The 20,427-nt window shown below is 63.5% G+C and overlaps 1 protein-coding gene across 1 annotated transcript in view; it reads right to left on the minus strand.

Moving 5' to 3' along the window:
- The window catches only part of PEPD (peptidase D), a 111,380-nt gene that overhangs the window by 3,830 nt on the left and 87,123 nt on the right, over window positions 1-20,427 (minus strand). The window contains exons 10-13 of the mRNA XM_028123686.1: window positions 20,165-20,233; window positions 18,692-18,769; window positions 8,519-8,667; window positions 392-576 (exon numbers count right to left, since the gene is read on the minus strand). Coding sequence (XP_027979487.1) covers window positions 392-576; window positions 8,519-8,667; window positions 18,692-18,769; window positions 20,165-20,233 — 481 coding nt within the window. The remainder of the gene's footprint in view (window positions 1-391; window positions 577-8,518; window positions 8,668-18,691; window positions 18,770-20,164; window positions 20,234-20,427) is intronic.

Genomic DNA, 20,427 nt, shown 5'->3' on the forward strand with positions numbered 1-20,427 from the left:
CACCATGGTGGTGGTGCCAGCCCGGTCACTAGACCCAGCTTTGGGGTTCCTGCTGCTCTGTGGGAACTGCGCGCTGACCAGAGATCTACCACCCCGCAGGGCAGGGGCTCCCCCCAGTGCACAGCCCGGGGCTCGCCAGGCAGAGCACACACATCTGCCACCAGGCCCCAGGCCAGGGCCACCAGATGAGGCACACTCTAGGCAGCCCCCCACCCCACCAGCCCCCACAGCGGCCCCGGGGCCAGGATCAACCAATGGGTGCAGGGCGAGGAGGAGCAGGGGACCCTGTGGGACCCCATTCCTCCTCCTCTTGCTTGTCCTACTGCAGCCCAGCTGGCTCCCAGAGCCCCGCCCCGGGGAGGGCCACTCATGCTGACGTGTCCACACTGACCTGAGGGTAGCCTCCCACGTCGTGCACATCAATGCCCAGGAAGTGGCCGAGCCCGTGAGGCATGAACACGGCTCCCAGGTGGGCCTGGCTCATGGCGTCAATGCTACCGCTCAGGATGCCGATGCGGATCAGCTCCTCCAGGTGGATGCGGTCGGCCAGGCGGTGCAGGTCAGGCCACCACACCCCTGCGGCTCCAGAGGAGGCTGCAATGAGCTGTGAGGACTGGCTGTCTGGCCGGGGCTCCCCGGGGCAAGGTTTGGGGGGCCCATGAATCCCCTGCACGGGCTGAGGCGGGATGGCCGGAAGTGGGTGGTGAGGGGGCTGTGCCCGGCCCAGCTGTCCAGGCCGGGCTTTCCCCGCTGTAACTTGGGACCTCGAGACCTCTCCTCTCTCCCGATCGTGCCCTCAGGGGGAGGCTCCTGCGGCCCACGGCCAGGTACCCAGCTTAGGGCTACTCCGCAGCCCACACCACGTCTGCCCTTGGCCAGAGCAGGCTTCTGGGGCCAGGGGAGCCCGGGAAGACCCCTGAGCATCGGGAGGAGAAAAGCGTCTGTCCCCGGCAGATGGGGGGGGCGGCCTCAGAGAGCCCCAGACCAATGCTCAGAGCCTCAGTCTGTGGGGTGAGGGCATCCCTGCACACCCCTAAGTGGGGCTGAATCACCCTTGGAGCTGCAGAGGGGAGCAAAGGTTTCCGGGGCGAAGGTGCGGCTGACGCGGCCTCACGGCCTGGCTGGCAGGGGTCTGCGGCCCCACCCGCTACGAGCAGGGGCGGACCATCTCCACGGCAGCCCAGACATCCAGGCCCCAGACTGCTGATCGAACTCATCCTTGCCCCATGCTTCTGAGGCAAAGGTCACCGTGGAGAGCACGTCCCCAGGCACTGAGTTTCGGAGTGTGAGCAAGCTCCGGGGCTCCGCCCAGGGCTCTTGGGCAGCCACCCGCAAAGAGCCTCGGCTGGTGCCAGGGCACGCTGGCCCTGCCCACGGGGCTGGAGAGTCCCCACCATCAGCCTTACTCCACGGCACCAGGCACTCAGCCTAAGCACCAGGCGAGGCTCAAGGCCGGCAGAGCTCCCTGGCCCGCCCCGCCCCACCGGGCTGAGTTTGGGGCAGGCCACGTGCTGGCTGCGACCAGTGCGCCAGGCCGACAGGGTGGGGGCAAGCACCCCTGTGCCGTGCTCCAGCCAGAGAGGGGGCCAGTGCCGGCCCTCGTGGCCCCCTCCACGTGGCGGGTGACCCTGGCTCCCACGAGGCATCCCCACGATGCCCTGCCCTGCACACCCTCCATGACTGATGGCGGCTGCTGCAGAGGGGCGCCCCCGGCATCCCGCACCATCGGGGGCCAGCGCGGGCCCCGTGCTGGCAAGGGCTGGGCTGGCAGGGCTGGGCTCGGGGCTCTGAATCTCTTTGGCTGGCAGGGGGCAGCCCAAGGGCTCCATCCAGGGCGAGAGAGAGAGGTGAAAGCCCACTCAGGGACACGGGGCATCGCCCCTCAGACACATGCTGGGCGCCAGACCTCCAGGTAGGCCCCCTTCCCCACCAGGGCAGAGGCCCCACAGTCGGGGTCTTGGGCTGGCTGGAGGCACAGGGCTGACCCAGCCTCCTGGATCCCCGGGGTCCAGCTCTGAGCGGGCGGCTGGGGCTGCACCCTGGTCCATTCGCAGGGCAGGGGCCAGCCCATGGCCCCAGGCGCAGGGAGGCCGAGGGGAGAAGACCCGTCTCTAGAGACAAGAGAGCCTCCTTGGGCGCCTGGGTGGCTCAGTTGGTTAAGCGACTGCCTTCGGCTCAGGTCATGATCCTGGAGTCCCGGGATCGAGTCCCGCATCGGGCTTCCTGCTCAGCAGGGAGTCTGCTTCTCCCTCTGACCCTCTTTCCCTCTTTCCCTCTCGTGCTTTCTATCTCTCATTCTCTCTCTCTCTCAAATAAATAAATAAAATCTTTTAAAAAAAAAGAAAAAAGAGAGCCTCCTTGGAGTCCAGCTCCTGAGGCCCCGTTCTGTTCCACCTGCCAAGGGCCACAAGGTGCCACAGTGGAGGGGGGGGCGTCCCGGGCTCTGGCTTTACCCGCAGCACACGGCGGGGCGGGGCGGGGCGGGGGGGGGCGGGGCTGGGTTTGAAGCCCTGGAGGCGGAGCCCGGTAGGCGGCTCTCCTCGGATGCTCGGGCATCCTCAAATGGAGAGCTGGACACCAGGTTCCCGCTCAGCTGCTCGCCCGCCGCCGTGAGCCCCAGATGCCTCCCTTTGTCACACAGCTGCGACGCTGGTCCTAGAAAGCCGGCCGCAGAGGCTCTGGCATCTACCGGGAGACTGGGTCAGTATCCCCCCAAAACTGTCACTGGCCCAGCCAGACCCCGGTTCAACCCTTGATGTTGGCTGTACTCCTGGGGCACCAGCCCGAGCCTTGTGTACCCGCTCCTCCCGGGGGCCGACCTGCTCTGCCTCACTGTCCCCAGGCCAGGCCACCTGTCACACATGCTCACGGAGGCCTCTTTGAGTCACCCGCCGCCTGAGACTCCTCAGTCCCCAGGGCTCGGCCCCAGTGGGCTCTGCCCTGGACAGCCCCTCCCCCCCAGGTCCCGGTTAGGCCCCTCCCTGCACCTTGTCCCCTAGCCAGGCCTGCCTGCTCGCTTCTCCTGTCGCTGGACCAGAGAGCCGCTGCCTCCCCTGGGCACCCCGAGGCTGGCCTAGCGAATGCTGGTTCAAGGGAGAATGCACAGCAGGCTCGACCCTAAGTTCTGCTCCCGCCCAGAGACTCTGGGCCTGAAAGTGCCCCCGCGCAGCTCTGCACACTTGCTCCTGGCTGGCCTGGCTCCTGGGGCTGAGGAAGGGCGTCCCGTGCGCTGGCTGAGACCCCGACTCCAAAGCAACTCTGCTTCTCTTGGGCAGGGGCCTTTCCGGTGGCCAAAGGGGAGCCCCAGGAAGCAGCCTGACGTCAAGCCCGGCGGACTTCCAAGTGGGCTGCGGCCTCGGCACAGCGGGGAGTCAGGTATAAATCACGCTCCGAGCCGGCAGCTCGGCTCCTCTCCTGTCCTCCTGGGGCCGGACGCGAGGGCCGGGGCGGTCCCCACGGCGCCTCTAGTCCTCCTCGCCTGCGCTCCTCGGGCCGGCCTTGCGCACGCTCTCGTGGCTGGCAGTGGGCGGCTGCCTGCGTGTGGTTAGGGTTGTGACAGTGATTCAACCTCCAGCAACTTGGCCCCAGTGTCTGGCCCGGATGGTGGTTACGACACCCTAGGCCAGGGCAGGGGCCCCGAAGTGTGTGAAGGTTGCTGTCCTTGGGCTAGGCTGGAGCAGTGGATGCGAATCAGAGAACTCCAGCGGCACCCCCCCAGGCTCCCCCCCCAACCTCAGAAGGCCCAGTGGTGCCCTCAGCCTGCTCGTACTGGGGATGGATGCCACACTGGGGAGCACACTGCAGACTGGGGGTCACCAGCCCTGCCCACCCTCCCGCCTCCAGCAAGCACCGGAGCTTGTTCCCTTTTCCCTGGACATCTCCTGAACCCGGCCCCTGACCTCTCCTGGCCTCCTGCCGCCTTCCTGCAATGCCTCATTCCCCCTGCATCCTGCAAGGCCACTCTCTTTAGAACATGGGTCAGATGAGGCCGGTCCCTGCCCTGAGGACAGAGCCCCACGTTCCTCAGCCTGGCCTCCCTCTCACCCGCCCCTGCGCCCACAGCCCTTGGTGGTGCTGGCACTGCCCTGTGCCTTCCACCTGCTGGCCCCTTGGCTGGGACCACCTCGCCAAAGCCCCCACCTGCCCACACTCACTCCCATTCTTGCTGTGGGCCTCTGTTAAGGCTTTCTCCAGGAAGCCCTCCCTGACTGCCCCTTCCTGTGCTGCCAGAGCTCTTCCCGCCAGAGGACCGTCAAAGCCTATGCGCCGAGAGGAGGGACCCGTGTCCTGCTCCATGCCTGACCAACATGTGGCCTGAGGAGGAGCCCCAGCCTCCCTCAAGGCTCTCCTGTGTAGTCAGTGCTGTGACCTCATGGGCCCGGGATGCGGGTGTGCCCCTGACCCTGCTCCTCTGGGCACTCAGACCCCAGGATGCCAGGCTAGCAGCTGGGTCTGTGCCCTGCCATCTGGCTGTGGGCTCCAAGGGACCAGAGCCCTGGTGCCCGGGCCCCAGCATGTGTCCAGACCATCCCCGGGTCACAGGCTGGTCTTCCGTGCCCACCTGACGCCCCTCAGGCCACACCTTACCCCGACGGGGCCCGGGCCCAGGCTGGCTCCTTGGAGCCTCCGCAGCATCCCTCACAGCCCGAGGCCTCCTGCCCAGAGCGCAGCAGCCCCAGGGGCTCAGGGCCCCGAGCTCAGCCAGGAGGGCCCGGAGAGCTGAGTCCTCATGGCTACTTCCAGACAAAGAACACACTTCATCCAAAGACAATGGCCCTCAGGAGACCCCGTGTGCGCCAGGCCCTGGGGGTGCTGCAAGCAAGGCGCAGGGCTGGGTCCCAGGGCAGGCCCCAAGGGCTGCAGGGAGCCGTCTGGTAGGCCAAGCTGGCGTGGGGCTGAGAGCCTCTGGCCCAATCCCCCCCAGACCCGTCTGCTGCCAGGACCTCCGGGGACCCATTCACCCTGTGGGAAGGGCAGGGGGCAGTGTGCGCCCCGGACTGCAGGCGCCTCTATGCTGAGCAGAGCGGGACTGGCTCTTGAAGCCTCTGCAAGCAATACCCCCACCTCCCCCGGCCCCCCTCCTGCCTGCAAAGAGCCCGAGGGAGTAAAGGAGGCCAGGGAGGGTGGGAACTTGCCCACCATCCTACAGCCAGCAGGGGGGCCTCTCAGGACAGCAGGGGCCACACGGGTCCTCAGCAGACAGCCCTCCCTGCCCTGACTCCTGCCACAGAGGAAGCCCGCAGTCTGCGTGGCACCGTCCCCACACCTCCGTCTGCGGCATGCCTAAGGAGAGGCCCGAGGGGAGTCCGGCCACTCCAGCCCCTGTCCCCATCCCTGCCTGGCAGGCAGGCAGAGCTGGCTGAGGCACCCCAACCTCAGGCCATAGCAGACACATGCTGAGCCACGTGGGTCTGCACGGCTCCGGGGCCCCGGGTCCTGCCTGCCGTCCGGCCCGCTCTGGAGGCGGCCTGCTTCTCACTTCACATGGGCTGTGCCTCCCCTCCATGCAGGTGGCCGGGACCCTGACCACAGCAGAGTGGGAAGTGAGGGGAGCTAAGCACACCTGCTCGAGTGTGGGAATGACTGGGGGGGGGTCGTCTGCATAGACAGAGACTCCACCGCCTTTGCAGCCCAGGAGCAGTGGGGCCCCTGAGCCCAGCATGCAGACTGCACCCCCTAGGCGGGGTCCCGGTGGGGGCATGGGCTCAGAAGTGGGGCGGGGGCTGCAGCCTAAGCGTGGGAGGCCAAGGTGGGCAAATGAGCAGAGAGAGGGAGGAGATGCTGGGAAGTGGGAGGCGAGGCTGCAGAAGGCCTAGGGACTTCCAGGTGACCTCAATGCTCCATGGTGGCTGGAGGGACAGAAGCTGCAGAACGGCCCCGGCGCGGCGGCCCACGGACACCCTTCTCTGAGGTGCTCTCTGGGCACACTCCCTGGTCTGCTCAGGGTGGGCCGCCGGGCCTGACACAGAAGCTGGGGAGAGCTTCGATTCCAGAAGGCAGCACAAGGCCCCTCCCTGCAAGGCCGCAGGAAGCAGTCATGCCGTCTCAGCGGGTGTGTGTCTTGGCCCAGCAGCTGAACCCACAAACCGGGGGCATTTCCGCTAGGACAGGACATGGGGCTGACCTGGCCATGGCCTCCTTGCAGCTCTGGGGAGGCGACCTGCCCCCATCGGAGCAGCTCTGTGGGCACAGGACGCCCACCCTGCTTGGCCGGTGCGGCATGGGACCCGACGGGGTTGGCCCTGGGGAACCATCGGCAGGGCCGTCTGTGTGTCAATCCCCAGCATCGGTAGGAGGGGTGGGCGCTACAGCAGGGACTCTGCTCCAACCCCCCCCCCCCACTAGGGAAGCTCAGGGGCGCAGCGAGGGCCCAGCCTGTGCCCAGCTGTGTGTTGGGGGAGGCCCACCTCACGCGGTGTGCAGAGACCAGCTCAGCTGAGCCCAGCCTGGCTGGGCCTCAGGCTTTCTGCCTTCCCTGAGAGTGACATGGCCAGGCAGCCTTATGGCACCAAGGTGCCCAGGGGAGTGCGGGAACAGAGCACCAGGCCTTTCTCAGTGCAACTGGAGGCCCTGTGGACTAGCCTGTGGGCCTGGCCACTTTCTGGGCAGGATCGGGGTTGCTCTGCCAGCCGACTCAGTTGGCCAGGACACCGACCAGGGAAGTGCTACCCGGGTGCCAGCAGACTTTGCTTGTGTGTGTCGGGGGGGGCGGGCAGGTGGGGTAGGCCAGGCCTGGGCCTTCACCCCCATCTCTGCACCGGGCAGAGGCTAAGCAGGGCCAGGGGCTTGAAGCCTGGAGCTCTGAGTTGAACAAAGCTTTCCAAAGCTCTGCCTGCCATCCCTCCAATCCTCACCCATCCACCAGGGACATGTTGGCCTGACTCTGCCTGCCCGTCTCTCCAGTGTGGACCTTGGAGCCCGCCAGTGCAGCCTCTCTGCACTGCAACCCACCCCCACCGCCTCCTCGAGGGACCCACCATGGGGCGTGGGGGCTCATAGGCAGCAGAGCGTGGCTCCGACCTCAGAAGGCGGGAGCACCAGGCCCTTCCAGCTCCTGGCCTGGACTCCGGGACATCTGAATTCGCAACTGCCCGTGCGCAGGTGGAGAGTCCACTTAAGGGAAAGGCGACAGTTTGCTCGGCCTGCGAGGTGATGGCCCAGCGGGGGGCGGCTGCCAAGTGGCCTGGCATGGGGAGCTGGAGGCAGAGGGAGACCCCTCCTCAGACGCCATGCTTGCAGACACCAGGGAGCGCCTCACAGCCCATGGCTAGTGGCGTAGAGAGAGCAGGAAGGGTCATGCCCCTCGGGTGATGGGACTGCGTCTCCAGGCTGGACTTCACTGGGAATGGGTGATGCCTTCCGTGGTTTAAAGGTCAGGCCCCCACCCCCCTGCGGGAACCCGAGCCCACTCCTTCCAGCGCCCCTCCTGCACCTCCCCCACGGAGTCACAAGCACTGTTATACTACTCCCTTCTTCCACACAAAAGGGGGACTGGCCACCCCATTCTGCACTCTTCTGTCTCCATGCAACAAGCATCCAGAAGGTTCCCTGTGTCAGTGCTCCCAGAGTGACTAGGCTTTTCAAATAAGTGATGAACATGAGATGCTGTTTCCTTCTGCAGCCACCAAACCACGCAAGTCCTGTCACCTTGTCACCCCAGCAGGGGCTTAACTTGTAGGTTTTCCTTTCTTATCTTCCCTTGGGGGCTGAGTTGCCTGGCCTGGGACTCCCCTGACTGCCAGTTTCCCTCCATGGCTCCCCTAGCCTCTGCTGGGGGCCCGGTGGCCGGATGGGGGCCGTCTGGAAAGGCCTGCTCAGTGTGCCTCTCAAAGTGGCACCTGCTGAGAGTCCCTCAAAAGCAGCACCTTGCTTGTGCTGTGACTCATCCCAACACCTGGCCGAGGGGCCCTGGGGCTGTTTAGCCAACACAGAGCCAAGAGGCTTCAAGAGGCCACACCCTGGGGCTTTCACAGTTTGGGGATCTTCTTTTCCTAAGTAAGGGTTCCACAGAGGGACGCCAATCTGACTGCACGATCCCTCTGATTTCAGAATGAGCTTGGAGTCCAGCCTTCGAGGATGTCATGGCCAGGCCCCCAGAGGGCCCTGTGGCAGCCGCCCACCATTCCCCAAACACCGCGAGACACTTGGCCCCTACCAAAGCCAGCGGCAGCCTGAACAAAAGGGCACCCAACACCCAACTAAACGCCAGTGTTGGCGTCCGCCAGTCAAGCTCTCACTGGAGTGGCCCCTGCGGGACAGGACAGGGGACATGCTGACGTCGCAGTGGCCCCTGCGCGCAGGGGTTCTTGCTGGTGGAGGACGTCCGATGGGATGTGGGGTGACTTTGGGCCGAGCTCCCCAGTTCCCAGCCCTGTCCCTCCGTGGTGGTCAGCCCCGTTCCCAGGGCTGCTCCTGGGGATCCGATATCATCTGGAGTCTCAGCCAGTTGTGTGAGCGAAGGGGGACAGAGTCAGGCTGTGGAGTGCAGGACCTGCCTCATGGCCACTAGCATCCTCACCTGGCTTCATGGCGCTCATGACAGCACGGCAGCTCCGGAGCACCGCCTCGTAGATGGCCTTCTGGTCTGCGGTGAACTTGCCATTGGCCGGGAAGGAGCACGTGATGTCGGAGGAGAAGCAGTAATACTCTCCACCCATGTCGAACAGGCTGTGGGGAGAGGAAGCTGTGAGGTTGGGATGCCCTCCACCCCTCCTCCCCCAGGAGGCTCAAGGACAGCCTGCTGGGCCCTGGGGGTGTCAGGGTGCTGAGCCCGAGCCACCCTGCTGCATCACTGGGGCAGGCAGCAGTATGGGGCCTCCCGCCCTGCTGTGTCCTCATGCTGCCGTCTCGGGAGACCTCCGACCCCAGAGCAGGGTAGCCTGGAGGGAGTGGGGCCGATCCTGCACACATTCCCCTGCCTTCCCAGGCCTCTGCTGGCCAGGCATCTGGATGCCCAGCTGCGGGGCCTCACCTGGAGAATGAGGGAGGGGCAGAGATGTCCCCAGGCCCCGACTCACCATGTGGCCTCCCTGCGAGCACTCCCAGACCCTCCCAGTACTTCCCTGCCCCAGCACTGCTCAGGGGCCTTGGGATGGATGAACCCACCCGACAGACAAGGTGGGCTAAGCCACACCACCCAGCTCTCCTGGGCCCCAGGGTCTGAGTGAAAACCCAGTGGAAGCGTCCCTCTCCCCGCTGGGATGGGACAGACGTGCTCTACTGAGGCGTGAGGGAAGGACCGGGAGAACGTGGCAGATGGCAGTCCTCACGTCCAGCAGGGTGCCCCCACATCCCCTGGGGTGGAGGGTAGGAAGCTACGGAGGCCCTGAGCTGGGGTCTGAGAGCCAGCAGAGGCAGGAAGGTGCTGGTACAGACAGGCAGGCTCCTGAGTCATGAGTCCAGCTCAGCCTGCCCGCTGGACCCCCTGTGACCGGGCCCAGCGCAGCAGGGCTAGGAGGGCGCGGGCTGGGCGTCTCCGACACCTTAGCGGCCTGACCTTGTGCACAGGGCCCAGGAGCCAGGGCCTCCAGGGCCTCAGTGGTCAAGGGCAAGAAACAATCCTCCCCTGCACCCTGCATGCTGGAATGTGACAGGATATGTGAAGGGCTGCTGGATCACCACGCTGATGGGACCCCAAATGAGAGCAGGAAGGGTGTACAGATGGAGCGCCCCCCCCATCCTGTCCCTCCCCGAGCATCTCAGCAGGCCGCTCAGCAGCAGGCATACAGAGGGGGCCCCTTCATCAGCCAAGCATGACGCTGATGGAGACAAAACTAACTGAGGGACAGTATTCTGCTGCGTCCTCAGGGCCAGGTGACCAGAGTCGACGGAGCTGAGGGGCGGGGCTGCCCTCTGCAACAGTGTCTGGCTCCATCCTCCGAGGGCGGGGGGTGGGGTCGGGCTGCAGCTGCATAGATCCTGACAAACCTGAGCCCAGGGCAGGGCTGTGCTCTCCCCCAAACCCAAATCCTCGTGGTGAGGACAGCCACTCAAACACTGCAGGGGCCACCTGTGCACCTGCCTTTGGGGTCCCAATCCCCCACGCCAGACGACAGAGCAGGGGGTCCTTGCCCTGCCAGTGGAGGAGTCGGGCCGTGTGGCCTGACAGGCAGCACCCGCTACTCCAAAGAAACAGAGTTTTAAAGGAAAAGCTTGAATGCTCAGGATCCCCGGACGCTCTGCTGGAATCCAAAGTCCCCAGCCAAGCGCTTTTTCATCTCCTTTCTGATTGCAAAACGCCATAAACAGTGTCAACAGTGCAAAAAGCACCAGATAACACCTCAGGTGATTCTCAGGGGGTGGGGGGAGAGCCCCAAGCAGTATGGCACGGGAACTTCGGGCCGGGTCAAAGTCACAGACTCTAGGGGACCCTGCCTGGGACAGGCTCGTGGCGGGGCCCTGGGCCTCACTGGGGGTAACCCAAAGACAAGACAGGGAGGCCCTGAACAGACACACCCAGGCAGCTGTTCCCCAGGAGGCTCCAGATGCACCCAGGGGTTTGGGTCAACAGCTGCCTGCAGGCAGGCTGACTCCTGGGGGTGGGGGGGCACTGGCCCCACAGAGCTGGCTGGGAGGGCAGGGGACATGAGGCTCTGAACAGGGACCCAGCAAAGCCCCGTACCTGGGGGTAGCAGCTCAGAGCCCAGCGACAGGCCCTGTTCTGACTCCAGCGCTGGGCCCCCCCGGGCCTCAGCACTTCTCCCTCTAAGATAGGGGCGCCACCGCCGCTGTGTCCTCTCGGGGCCGGTGTGGAGGCAGGCATGGGGAGTGGGTTTGTGTGGGGCCACGGCCCAGTTCCACTCTGGGAGCAGAGCATTCTCATCTGGGCCCCTCCGAGGCAACAAAGGAACACGGTTTGTGGTTTATTGATTCAGAACGTCCAAGAACGGTCTGAGCAGACAGGACAGAGCTGGGGGCCTGGGCGACACAGGCCCGTGGGGGCCACCCCATCACGGGGCAACGTGCAGCGGCACCGCTGGGGCAGACGGCTCTGCTGGACTGTGCTGATCTCAAAGAAAAACAGAAATAGAACTACTTAAAAAACGAGGAAGCCCACAAGAGCACACCGAAGGCTGGAGTCTTCTAGAGCAGTGGAGATAAGACACTCCTCTGCAGCAGCCAGACTCCTGACAGAGCTCTCCAAACATGCTCCTCAGAAACACAGTGAGAACGTGGGACAGGGGCGCTGGGAGCCCCTCGGCCGGCCTGGCTTCACTGTTCGGACTCTAGAAGACCTCGCTCGTATTTGCCGTGTGAGAGCCGTCCGCCCACCGCAGAAGGAAGTGTTTGCCTAGGCGGCCAGCTCCATTCTGCCCAGCGCCGCTCAGGCACGGGGCTGGAGTCTATTTTCGTGCTCTCAGTTCCCTATCTTTCTCCGCTTAAAAAAAAAAAAAAAAAAAAATCCTCCTCAGAGTTCCTACACACGTAAGTTATTCAGATTCAAGCCAGTCCGGAATGCAAGGACGAAAGTGGCCTCTTTCATAAATCATCTCCCTCCAGCTCCTCTGTGTCCACTTCATCCGTCCTCCGAGCGCAAAGCGACAATGGGGAATTCGGTCATCCTTTGGCTCCACCGAGCGCTCAGGACCCTCCTCCCCCTGCCTGGGGACACCCACCAGGGCCGCTACCATCTTTGGCCGAGCGAATGCGTGTGATAATCTAAGACATCTGGGGAGCTGTTACGCATCTCCAAGCAATACACTGGCGTCTCTTTGCTCGTATGTGTTTATCTGGTTCTATTTCTGGCCGGGATGAGAGGTTCTGTCTGCCCTTGGCTCCTCCCGGGCAGCTTCATGCCCGGGCTGCCCGCCACCCTTGGCTCAGCAGGGCCCTCCCCAAGCCCCCCTCAGTTCCCCGGGCCCCACAGCAGGGACCGGCCGGCCCACAGGCAGAAGGCCTCCGAGATGGGCCAGGGACAGAGGCTTGGGAAGCATTCTGGGGAAATGCTGCTATGCACATACAAGGCTCTGCGCTCAGCGTCCCGAGCCGTGGCCTCGCCCCCGGCCGCCTCTCACCCAAGCCCGGCTGGCGCTGGGCCTATTCACTAGGGCAGGAGCATTTCAGACCTCAATTCGCCGCCACCCCAGCCTGTGTTCCAGGCAAGGCCAGGGGATTTCTGAGAAGCAGGAAACTCCTGCTTCCCTCCAGACCTCAGCGTGAGAGAGGAAGACGTGCCGCTGGCTTTCCCGTTCGTGTCCTGCAGCGGGCAGCCCCTCCGGACGAGGCACGTGGCCCGCCCCCCAGCCTGCCCTTCCCCGGACTGCCCAGCCCCCGCTGTGACCGGCGGGGCCGAGGCCATCACTTGGAGGCCACAGGCTGACTCATCAAGCAGACCTCTCCCCAGTACGTTCTAGGCATCCCTGCTCCCCACTCCAGTCATGGGTCGGCTGCTCCTGGGGGGCCCAGGCAGACAGGAAAGTTGCCCAAGCGACCAGCCCCCAGAGACCCAGAGCCAGCGGTCCCTGGCACACAGGCTCAGGCCGGGGGCGTCCTGCGTGTCTGGAAAGAACTGTTGTTCCCATTCTACAGACGGCGTGGGGAGAAGGAGAGCCCCCGTGTGGGGCCAAGTCCCCTGGAAGGGCACTACATGGCACCTGGCCCGCTGTGTGGGTGGGACACAGTGACCATCAAGCCAAGCACTCACTGCCACCGCGGCACAGCGGGCAAGGGCTGGGCGTCAGGGCAGTGGCCTCTGCCGGGGAGGGACGGAGTCGTGTCACGAGCCCAGCACATGCTTCATTTCACTTTTTTGGTCAGCAGTGTCCCATGATGTCTGTGAGCACCCAGGCTGTCTAGACCAGTGCTTTTCAAGCCGGGGGTGATGAAGTCAACTGCGTGGGGTGCAGGCAAGGAACGTGAAGTACACAGAATGGACAGACCATGCGGTGGGGTACCCGGTTCTAGTCTGGGTAGGTCTGCGCATGTGGGACGGGGCCAGAATGTGAAGGTGCTTCTCACTGGGACGGAAGGCTGACGGCTATGGCCACTGCTCTGGCTGTCCAGGCTAGCGGGGTCTGTGCCCCCCTGAGACTGTTCTCTTACCCTGAGGCCTGGGCATGTCTTTAAGACCACTGAATCCTTGGTATGGGGCTGCTGGGTGAGAATCAAGTGTTCCTCTGAGGAAACAGCCAGAGGACAGGGGTCAGGGAGCAGGCTCTGGAGGTGACACTCGTTCTCTGAAGTCAACCAGGACATCAGGCACCAGGACAAGTGAGGCCTGGAGGCTCCCTCAGTCCAGCTCCACCACCAGCCATGGGGGGAGCCCCCCTCACCCCAGCTCTGCCACCAGCCCTAGACACTCGCCCCTCCATGGGGCTGCAGGTGCCAGGCAGACATCAGAGCAGGTGGTTGCCGGGAACAGGCAGGACCGTCCCATCACAGCCTATGGGACACCAAGGGGGCTGCTGGGGCCCCGGGTTAGCGACAGGGGGCCCCCTACAGCCTGCAGGCTGGGGGCAGGGTGTCTGACAGCGATGCAGACTGCTGCCCACGGCACGGTGGCCTGGGACGGAGGGGGTGAGGTAGGGTGACTTCCCCCACGCAGTTTAACATCTAGTCCACGTCAAGCCTGTGGAACTAACTGGGAACGAGACAGGGGCAGGAAGGAGCCGGCGGTAATGGCACTGGTGGCAGGAAGGGTGGCCAGCTAGGGAAAGAGCCTTCCTTGACCACGATCCCTCACAGGTCTGTCCCCCCATCTGTGGAAGGAAAGGACGGGGCAGCTTGGGGGTGTGACATGGTCAGCATGTGCCACTGACATGCCGGCAACAGGTCAGGTGTCTCCAGGGGCTTCCCTGGGAGGAAAGCCCTTATTTCTCTAGGCAGAGAGAAGTGCAGCTTCGGTCATCATGTGCCGTGTCCCCACCTCTGCTGGTCAGCAGGGCAAGGCAAGAGAGAGCCAGGGCAACAGGCTGACCATTATCATGGCAAGGAGAAATACAGGCCCCCGACCTCTGAAGGAGAGGAGAGGAGAGGGGGAGTGGACCCGGCATGGGGCTGGGACAGGCCTCTCCCCCTAACTGGGCTGGCTGTCCCCTCCCACACCCTGGGGTCAGCACAGACAGTGGGCCAACAGGGAGAAGGCCAGCCCACACATCCTGAGACAACGCTGCCCTCTTCTGGCCAGTGCTGGGACGTCCGGTGCGCCACCCACTGGCTGCATCCTGTCTGCAGCTGGACAACCCAGGCCTGGGCATCCTTAGACAGGTGCTCTAGAAGGTTCTAGAAGGATACACAGGGTATCCTACCTCAGGAACCACTCCCCTGCTCCCTGATCGGATGGTAGGGCAGGAGGCAGCAGTGGTTGAGGAGGGGTGTCCCAGCTGTTTTCCAAATCAGGACCCACTGGAGGCACAGCCTGGGCCCCTCCTGCCTCTGCCCCTGGGGTGATCCTGCCGAGGGGCCCCGGGGAGGCAGGAGGGCTGCAAAGGCCAGCCTCAGACCCAGGAGCCCAGCACAAGGGAGGATCTGACTCTGGGTGCACTGCTTCCCAGGGGATTTGAACACAGTGGCGTTCCCTGGTAGCCCATGGGTGGCACACCAGCCCCATGGCTCCTCCATCTGCCTTGGGGACTCTGGTTTCCAAAGCCCAGGCTGGTTCTGGGAAGCCAGGGCAGCCCATGGGGGGCCACATCTGTCTTCACAACATCTGTGCTCACACCCACCTGGCTGGGGCTGATTTGGTGGGGAGGGGTCTTCTGGGGCTCCTACCCAGAAAGAGTGTCCAATGACAGTAGCCACCATCCTATGTGTGAGCACGTGAAGAGCATATGCATTAGCAAGTGTACCACACTCCTACCACCCTGTCTGACAAGGTCTGCCACTTGCCTTAAATGCCTGAACAAAAAGCAACTGATGGTTTCTCTAGAACCAGGGCTGGGAGACAGGTTCCTGGAGAACCCATGAAAGGGCTCTGAGAACCAAGGGCAAAGGCCCAAGAGGCGCCGCCCCCCCGCCCCAAGAGGCCTCATGGCTCTGAGGGAGCTGAGTGCGAGGCCCCCAGGGATCTGAAGCCACATCAAAGTCTGGTTCCCCACCTGTGGCTCATGATGAGCAAGTGGGGCTGCATCCAGCAGGAAGACATGGGAAGGGGCCCACGGAGCAGGCGTGGTGGGTGAAGCAGCCCTTGCTGTTCAGTCCTGGGAAGACAAGGCGGACAGGGAAGACGAACCAGTGTGCCTAACTCACAAGCCCTGTTCCCAGGGCAATGACTGAGGCCTACAGCAGCTTCGACCGGGCTCCCAGGAAGGGGCTGGTCCCGGAGGGACAGAGGCATTGGGGGGGGGGCGTGGGTCCGGCCAGCCTCATGCCCCACACCTGGCACTCACCTCGAGGACAGTGCAGGGCTGAAAACACAGAACAGGCCTCGGGGTTCAACAGCTATCTGCCTCAGGCTCTGTGGTGCCTCTTACCGCCCGTCTGTCATGGAACCCGCTGCTGGAAGGTGGGCCTCAGGGCCCCAGAGCACAGGCAGAAGCCCAGCCTGCTGGCTCTGAGGACGGGCACCACTGCCCCTCTCACCCGCCAAGGCCATGCTGTGCCAGGCTCCCCACTCAACACTGCTTATTCTCGCTGAATCCTCCCAGAGCTGAGTGTGGATGGAGAAGCTGAGGCTCAGGGTACTGGCCACTCAGGTAGGGAGGGGGAGGGCAGGGGCAGGAACTAGGGACCCTCCACGCTCATCGTCACACACCCCAGGCTCTCTGAGGCTCCCTGTCGGGGGCACGTCTGGGACCGGAGGCAGAGGGATGGAAAGCTGGGCCGCCCTTCAGCCCCCACTCCCACCTTCTCCAGTAGAGCCTGACTGCCCTGGACCAGCTCTGGCCCCAAGCAGCCCCTTCCTCAATGTTCAAATATCTCTGGGGCATTTTCATCTGACTTCAAGGGACTGAGCCCCAGGACCTACCACCAGGCCGACACCTGGAATAGTTGTGCTCTGGGAGACACTCAGCTTCAGGAAAAACTGCACCATGCTCATCTTTTGGTTTCATACCTTATGATGAAGTATCGTGGCTTTTACGTTGGGATAACAGAGTGATTTATTATTTACTGAACTCAGTAGGCGCGGCAGATCAATTTCAATAAAACAGTGGATTGTAAGTGCCACCAGCAATCTGGCAGTAGCAGTAATCAACAAAACATGTTGTTCTAAATGCTGAATAAATTGACTATAATAAACTCATAATTATTCTACTGGCTACATTTCAAAGTTAGTACTAGAAAAATCAAATCACCAATTTGAACTTGGCATTAACATCCATGGGATTCCTGGATCAGCCCTCAGTCGTCCTGCCCTAGCTGCAGGCAGGAGCTGCAGGTGCCACGTGCTGCCAGGAGGGCCGGGGCCACATCTGGGCCACGTGGGAAGCTGATATATGCTGCGCCCTGGTCAGCCCAGCCCCACCCGAGCAGCGGCCAGTCCAGGAACGCAGCTGCGACCAGCCTCTCATGGGGTGAGGACCGTAGTGGGGGCAGATAGAGAGTGGTGAAGTAGCCACTCCCTCTGGGGTGTGCCAAGTTCACAGAGGAGAAAAATCATGGCCACATGGCACTGCCACAGGGCCCTCCAGGAGGCCAGAGCTGGCCCCAGGACAGCCAAAACCCACTGGTATGGCGAGGTCTCTGCCTCTGCCCGGGGACTGGATTCCCACACCCTGGCCTCATGGCCCAGCCAGAATGGGCAGCACGAAGAGCACCAGGACACAAAAGTCCCTGGAGACACCAGGTGGTCTCTCTTTGGGGCCACCAGGTGGTGTCTCTTTGGTCCAGAGGGCACGGCGCTCCCCTGTCTGCCCTTAGTCTCCAGCTGAGGCACATCTCAGGCAGCCACCCCCCTCCCTAAATCCCTCTGGCTCTGCACCTGGACCTTCCTTGTGTCTCAGTGACCTCGCCTACAGGTTGGGGCGTGGGGCACGGGGCGGGGGCAGGGTGAGAAAATCTACCTGAAGAGACGTCCCTGGGGCCAGGTACAGGGGCAGGTCCTGTCAGGGTTTCTGCACACCCTTAGCCCCTATGCCAAGAAGGACACGAGCCACTCTGGGAGGGGTGCAGACACTTTGGGTGTCCCCCTCTGTATGCTCCCATCCCCACTCTACTGGCCCAGACCCCCCAGGAAAGGGCACATGAGCTCAGCCCTTGCCTTTCTGACACATTTCTTCTGCCCCTTCATGCCATTCTGAGAACTGTGTGCTAACTCCACTGACAGAAAAGTAAACTGAGGCTCCAAGAGGGAACTCAGGGGCTTTGTTTCCTCCCAGAAGGTAGAACTGGGCTCTGGGCAACAGCAGCCCTAGCCAGAACAGCCCGTCCCGCTACTGCCCCCGGGGGAGTGCAGAGCCCTCAGCCAGTCACCAAGCCCAGTGTGCCCTGCAGCAGGGACGGACCCCCCCCTCCCCCGCCGTGGGGTTGGGTGGCTGTCTGAAAACACTTAGCAGGGACAGCTCAGAACATGGCTCGGGCCCCCCAGTGGATGCAGGCCAGGGCCTCCTGTGTGCAGGTTGCCCTCTTCCCTGCCTCAGGGCTGGGCTACACGTGCGGGAGGCCAGGTTCTGGCCGCCGGGCTGCATGGCCGGAACTCCAGCTGGGGAACGGAGCCTGGCAGGGCGACACCCACAACCCCACACGAGGCACGATGCTGCCAGGAAGCAGGCTGGCAGGATTCTTGCTCAGGTGCCCCAGCAACTAGGAGCTGCAGGCCCCAAAGATCCGGATGCGACAGTGCGTGCCCCCCACCGCAGCCGTGTGTTGATGACTGTGGCAAGATGTCTGAAGGCCAAGACAGGGTGGCCTCTGGGTGGCTCTCAGTGGCTCTCAGCCCAGGCTTTCCTGAGCACAGGAGACATGTGGTGAGTGAGACCAACCCCTCACCACATGTCTCCTGTGGGCTGGGCTGGCCCTGCCTGATGTCTGGGCGATGAGAGGAGAAGTGGGCAGTGCCCAGTGTCCCTGAGTCAAAGAGAGAGCTGGTCCAGGTCAGCAAGGCACACACAGACCCCTGCCAAGACCCGGCGCAACTGCCCAGAGAGGTGCGGCCTATGCTCAGTATGAGCCCTCCACCCCCGGGGAGGGGGGGCGTGAGCGGGAGTGCAATCCTGCCAACAGGGGAGAGTCCATCGGGGGGCTGAGGGCTGCAGATCCTGCCCACATCTGCTTGGTCGGGGCTCTAGGAGGTGCCCTGAGCACCTTAAGGTGTGCTCAGGAAAGCCCCGCAAACAGTCTTGAAGGTCAAGAGCCACCTCTGACCTCCTGAACTCATGGCCATTTATGGATGGCTAAGGCTGGCAGGATTCAGAGGGTGGGAGGCTCCCCAGGGGTCTTCCCTGCGCCAGACTAGGTGCCCGCCCTCCTGGTACCGAGACAGGTGTGAGTGTGGCGAGTGCGGGGCAGGAGCTGGGGGCCAGCTCAGGCCCCCTCTGAGGCTGTGCCTCAGCAACCCCCCACCACCTGGCACAGGGTCCCCCGCACCCTCTCTTGGTGCTTCCCTGGCCTTGCAGAGAAGGAGCCATGCAGGTGGGCAGCCCTGGTAAAGAAGTCTGGGCCCAGAGCAGACCTGGGGGCCTCACTGTGCTCAGCCCTCTCAGGGTGGGACCAAGAGGCCCTCCAGTCAGTCCCCCTGGAGGTGGAGACCCCCCCGCAACCCCGCGGGTCACATGCAGAGCCAGGGCAGGGCCGGCTCGGGGCTGGTCTCACTCACCACATGTCTCCATCCTGGATGGTCCGGTCATTGGGGGCCCCGGCATGTCCATAGTGCAGCACCGCCGAATTCTCGCCACTGCAGAGCACCGGGGGAGGTCAACAGCCCATCCTCACCAGGATGTGTCCCTCAGAGACACACCCACGGGGATACATGCAGACACGCAGACACGCACACAGCCGTGCACACCCACAGCCACAGGCTGCCCCATTCTCAGGGGCAGGCCCCGGCCCACGGGCAGTACCATCCCCCGCTCCAGCAGAGGCCCGGCTGGGTCAGACCGTACAGCTGGTGGCCAGCCTTGTGGCTCACAGCGCCCATGCTGACACGGCAGGGCTCCCCCAGATGAGCGCTGTGTGGGCAGATGCCCTTGGGGCGGGGCATGTGGGACTGGTGGGGGGACAAGGGTCTGAGGCCCGGGGAAGGGACCCCGAGGAAGCTGTCTTCTCCTGGTTTTGGGGGGGGGGGAGGCCCAGGGGGAAGGGCCCGGACATGGCCTCACTCCTCTACTCAAGCTTGCTTCCCTGATGAGCGATGCCTTTAAGAAAAAAAGGACTTTTAAGTCTGTCCAAAGGAAAAAAAAAATCCCACCTGGGTGTAATATTTATGGCCCTGTTCGGGAGTCTCAGGAATCATAAAAGTAGAAATAATGATTTTTCTCTCTATCCACCAGAGAAGAACATTTCCAAAGACTGAGACGTTCACATGTATTATTCATGTGCCGAGGACGTGCGCATCAGCAGAGCTGCTGGTTCTGTCCTGGCTGGGCAGAGGCCAGACCCTCTGACCCAGGGTGCAGAGCTGGACGAGGCAAGCTAGGGTGCACCCGGGAGCCGAGGGGGCCACCCCCAGCCAGGGTGTGCCCCTCAGAGACACACAGACAAGCACACAGCCGTGCACACCCACAGCCATGGGCTGCTCCGTTCTCAGGGGCATTTGAACCCCGTGGCCTCTAAGCACACTCAGCTATGTGCAGCTGACACACACAAAGCCCCCCCTCCCAGCCACAATGTGCCGCATGTGGGGGGACACCCCCCACCACAGAGACCCGGACCCACCCACCGTCGGGATGTTCCCTACACAGCCACACTGACGGCCACACACACACAGACACGGAACCACGGCCTCCTGCACCAGCATGGCTCCTTCTGCCTCTGCTGCAAGCAGAAGCCGTCACAGTCCTAAGTCACACCCTGGTCCCCACATGCTGCCTGTGTGCCTGTGTGGAGGGGGAAGGAAGGCTAGCCAGCAGCCCCAGGGGGGCAGCCACCCTAGAGAGGGTGAGGGAGGGCACGGCAGCGAGTGGGCTGGCTCCCTCCTGCGCCCCGCATGGGCCAGAAGCCTTAGGAGGGGAGAATGGCTTAGCTTCAGTGGGCATTGCTGTGGGCATGGTAGCAAGCAGGTGTGTCCAAGTTCAGGGGATGGGGAGGGGGCCCCCACCTTCCCACAACCTCCCCTGTCATTCCCACTTACCTGCCACAGATGCAGGTGTAGGAGCTGTGGCGCATGCCCCCCCGGGAGTAGCAGTAGTGCTCAAAGAGGCTGCAGGGGAAGAAAGGACGTCAAGACGGAGTTGCCAGAGGATGCACGCCCCCTGCCCCACGCAAATCCTGGGCCCAGCTTGGCTTGCTTGGCTGTACCCGCAGCAAGACCTGAGCTTCCCTGCGTGGCTCTGCGAGGCTTGTAGCCTGGAGCCCAGGGTCGGCGCAGGCCACAGAAGCAGAGGCCAGTGAGGA

Source organism: Eumetopias jubatus, unplaced genomic scaffold (assembly GCF_037043125.1).
Source record: "Eumetopias jubatus isolate StellerSeaLion01/CBP00866 unplaced genomic scaffold, mEumJub1_p1.0 scaffold_10, whole genome shotgun sequence".
Lineage (NCBI taxonomy): Eukaryota > Metazoa > Chordata > Mammalia > Carnivora > Otariidae > Eumetopias > Eumetopias jubatus.